At 38.0% G+C, this 4,524-nt stretch overlaps 1 protein-coding gene across 1 annotated transcript in view; it reads right to left on the minus strand.

Moving 5' to 3' along the window:
- Window positions 1-4,513, minus strand: part of FAF1 (Fas (TNFRSF6) associated factor 1) — a 155,449-nt gene extending 150,936 nt beyond the window's left edge. The window contains exon 1 of the mRNA XM_010004033.1: window positions 4,469-4,513. Coding sequence (XP_010002335.1) covers window positions 4,469-4,513 — 45 coding nt within the window. The remainder of the gene's footprint in view (window positions 1-4,468) is intronic.
- Between the last annotated feature and the right edge of the window lie 11 nt (window positions 4,514-4,524).

The following is a 4,524-nucleotide window of genomic DNA, read 5'->3' on the forward strand; positions in this document are numbered from 1 at the left end:
AAGGTACTGACTCCAAGCTATTCCTGAATCTGCCTGCCTTTTTCACCACCAAATTTTCATCCTGGCAGTAACTGAAAAGTGACAGAAAACTGGAGCCAGCATGTCAACACATAAAGAAGAAAGCAGAGCTCCCTTAGCACCCCCACAAAAATTAATACACATGTCAATTCTACACACAGACTGTTAGACATTGAAAACAGTGTGTGTGACAGAGATAACCCTGTACAGGGCTGAAACAGACAGATGTTCTTCACATCCACCAGCAACAAAAAAATAAATAATCTTTAAGAATATATCTCGTCAGTTATTTAACAGCACTGTGTTAACTTCTAAGTGAAAAAGATTCTCCAATTTCTTTCATTTTAGCCATTCCAGAAGGAAATGAGTAGTCTGAATTATGGCTAAATCTTAGAGAGAAAAAAAAATATATAAATAAATAATAATAATAATAATAGTAAGCTCATGTATCAATGTCATGGCCAATTACATAACTTAAAACATAATCAATCTAGCATGCTTTCTCACCTTTCTGTAGCTGATGAAAATTCCTTCCCAATTCCCCCTTGCTGCTCCCACAAATCTCTGTTGTTATGAAAAAGACTGATACAAAAGTGAAGCATGAAAAAGATCTTTTAACATCTATGTGTGTGTGCATCATACCAAAGCAACCTCTTACCCAGGTCAGGAATAAAAGAACTGCACCAAGAAAAAGCCTCACCTAACTTTGTTTCACCACAAATGCCAATGGAAGATTAAAGAAAAGTATATCTTAGTTTTGCCATTCCAGTCTGAAGTCTTCTCACCCAGACCAAACCTTGAGCTACTTATTTATTTGGTCAATGAAAAATGTGAATTCTATGAAAAATTTCCTCCTGAAGCTCCATGTGCCAGGTATCCTTGTAATACATGGACAACCAACTCCCACAATACTGCAACTCTTAGACCCACTCTACATTTAGAATTGTTGTTGTGAGGACAACTACAAAAGTGGTTCCATAGGTGAGCATAACTTGTAATGACAAAAATATATTCTTGCTAATTTTAGTCCTCATCCCAAGTAAAGCTGTAAAAACAAAAGAGCTAGCATACAAAAATGTCAACATCTGACACTTCTGCCAATACTCAATGATTATTTTTAATTCCTAAATAATTTAATGGTGCCAGTTAAACTAAGTTTACAATTTAAACAGGGCGGGGTGGGGTGGGGGGGAAGCACTTTTCTTTATAGTGAAAAGTGGACCAGACAAATATCCTGCGAGAACAATTCTCTTCAAACCACAAACAGAACATGAATATATATGTATCACGTGAACACCTGGGTATGCCACTGGCCATGGAAGAACAGTTTGCAGTTAAGCACAACACACAGGAGAACAGAGATGCTCACAAAATCCAGCAGAAACTACATGCCCTTATTTCCCTCAGTATGTGAGGTCTATTCTTCTATCACTTCACATGCAATTACCTTTCTAAATAATTCATGCTACAAACACAAGTCGTTGGCTTTTTCCTGGGGAGTTTTTCCTATATGCCAATGACACTTTGTGGAGAAATTCTGAATTGCATTTAGTACAACAGCTAAAACTTGCTGGTGTGCTGAAGGCAGCTACTTTACCTACCTCCACGGAAAACAACCTGTGTATGTACAAAGCTAAGCTTCTGCATAATCTTTCCTAAGAAAAGTTAGGTTGCTTATACAGCCCACATGCATGAACACATACTCTGTGTGTCCTGGGTAACCTACTGTACCTCATTCAAAAAGGAAAGGGGAAGAAAATAATTATAAACCACAGAGAACAGACTTGAATTGTTCTGAGACATTAAAAAAACACTTGATCACTTACTGTGTTTTGCTCCATAGTTAAAACATTTTCTAAAATTATTCATTGTTTGTATGCATACATATGGATATATACAAAATATCTTTTAAAGTGTTTCTCTTTAGTACCTCAGGATGCAGAAGTAACTTGTTACATTAGAGCTAAAAGGAGAAACCAAATCCAACACAAGGTCCTGCTCTAGTTTAAAATTGATAGCAGAATCCCCCATGGCTTTGAAAGATACAAAGTCCATGAAAGCTTCACAAAAGCATCAAACATCAGTATAATTAAGACTTCACTGAAATTTTTTTATGGGGAGGGAAAATCCTGTCAAGTTTTAAAAGTTCAAAGACCACTGGTCTATCCCTCTTAAAAGTAACTTGGGAAAGGCAAGCGTGAAATGGCGATGGAAGTTTCCCTCCCAGTTTAATTCAGCAAAGATTAGCTGAACAAAACTAGAAAGAATTGCTTTTAAAATTTCCAGTGTGCACAACATTCTTCAACGAGATACCTCACACAAAAATAGAAGATGGCAGCAGAACTCTGAAAAACATATTTATTAATTCAAAGGAACAGAAAATATAAAAGGAAAAACCATGCAGAATTGCTTTGCACATTGTTTTATTTTCCATTTTAAATTCTTAGTGAATGAGTTGTAAATTTCATCAAGTATTTAAAGTATCCAAAATCCTTTAACTTTTTGTAAGCCTAAAGATAAGAGGCCTAATAATGATTGACATTGTCCCTTACTAATCTGAAGCTTTAACAGCCTGACAACTGATGGTTCAGTGTTTCAGAATGAGGTAGAAGCTTGAGATCGTTAAAAAAGAGATAATGAAACAGGAAAAACAAAGCTGCCTGTTGAAATGCAAGAGGAAAAAAAAACTGTGTTGTTTTGTTTTTTTTTAAATAAGCACTGTTACCTTAAAATTATTTCCTAGATTCAGACACATTATGTCATCCTTGATCTACAGCTGATTTCTGTGACTCCACAGACCATCTGCAAGTTTGCAATAATACTTACTTGTCTTCAAGGTACCAAACACTGCAGTTCCTCTTATACCTTTATTAATTGGTTTCAAAACACAAGCAGAAAAATACTGGAGAAATGCAAAATAACATTGACACTAAAAACTTGGAGAGCAGATATAGATTAAAAACTCTATTAAAAAACAAACAACTTTGTTCACCAGACACTAACTTAATCGTCGGCTGAGATTCCTGAATTTAAACCTGCTAATAATGTGAGACACCATAAGAGTCTCTCTCCCACTTGTATGAGGGCAGAATGGGGGTCCCAGTTTCCTGCTACAGAGTGCACTGTTACTAGAAGAACTGCTTTATGAAAGTCCAGCCTAGAAGTTGAGACATCACTCCATACAGACACAAAAGTATCTCCAAGCACAAGCAAAGAAAGGTTCATTATAGAACATTTGTTAAACATTTTAATAAATACAGCTGTAAGATGCTCAGGACAGAAAAGGAAAACACTTCCCCATTATCAACTGGGAACTCCACGTGTTACATCAGATACCTCTTGAGTACTGTGAGAAATTACATAATACACACTACAGTCACCCTATATGCAATTCCAAAGAAACACTCTTGTTAAACCTACACAGAGTTAATTACTTATAAAAAACTGTTTCACAGCTAGCAGCTGAGAAAGTCTTTCAAGAAGTTGTACACAGACAGCAGTTTTACAACTCAATCCAAGAACACCCAGGAGCCTATCCATGTAAAAACCACTGCAGAGACACAGCTTTCAAAAAAAACCAAAAAGACTGAAAAGCAAATATTAAAAATATGTATTCAGAGCCTGATACCCTTCTAAGCTTTGAGCTCTCCTCACCATTTCATTCAAATACATGTGTATAGCTACTTGTTTGTTTACTTGTCCTTAGAAAAACAATATAAAAAGAAGCAACATACTGCACAGATTAACCAGGCTCCTGAACACATGCTGCTAATCACTTTTATCCAGAGAAAGACATCGTTCTGAGAATGTGATTTCAGAGTTTAAAGTTACATTATAACCCTTTTGTTGGGAGGAGGGAAGGTAACAAACTTCTAAGGGTATATCCTTCCTTTCTACACAAACACGTTGTTGTTTGGAGTGGGGTGGGAAGAGTTTTACCACTATTACAACAGTCAAAGGCTGAAGCAACCATGAAGTTAGTGATGATGTTATAATGGAAACACCTTTGTTCGGCGTTAATCTGCAGCACCAGCAAGTGATTCATTACAAACACGGTGACAAATCATGAGGAGTGATGAGGTTTGCATCCTCCCTGGCCTCTTCCAAGCAAGCTGGCACAGAGCTGTCCCGGGGCCTGGGTGGTTGCAGAGTTGGAGCAAACAAAGTGGATGAAAAAGCTGCCTTTTTTTTTTGTTGTTGTTGTTGTAATTAGAACTGAAACTCTCTAAGTTACAGAAGACATTTTGCTGACGCACCTCAGGAGAAGAGCACACGCTCCCCACGCCTGACAAAGGAAAAAACCAAACAGAAGGGAAAGGAAGAGCGCAGGGTTTGGAGGGTTTGGCTCCGCACCGCCCACCCCCCGCACCTCCCCACAAAGAACAAGCCGCACAGCGACGAGGAGAAAGAGACCAGCAGCGAGAGGCCGCGGCGGCAGCTCCACACTTACCTGGAAATCAGCCAGGATCATTTCTCGGTCCATGTTGGACGCCATTGCAGCCGCTG

Source organism: Chaetura pelagica, unplaced genomic scaffold (assembly GCF_000747805.2).
Source record: "Chaetura pelagica isolate M959 unplaced genomic scaffold, ChaPel_1.0 scaffold18, whole genome shotgun sequence".
Classification (NCBI taxonomy): Eukaryota; Metazoa; Chordata; class Aves; order Apodiformes; family Apodidae; genus Chaetura; species Chaetura pelagica.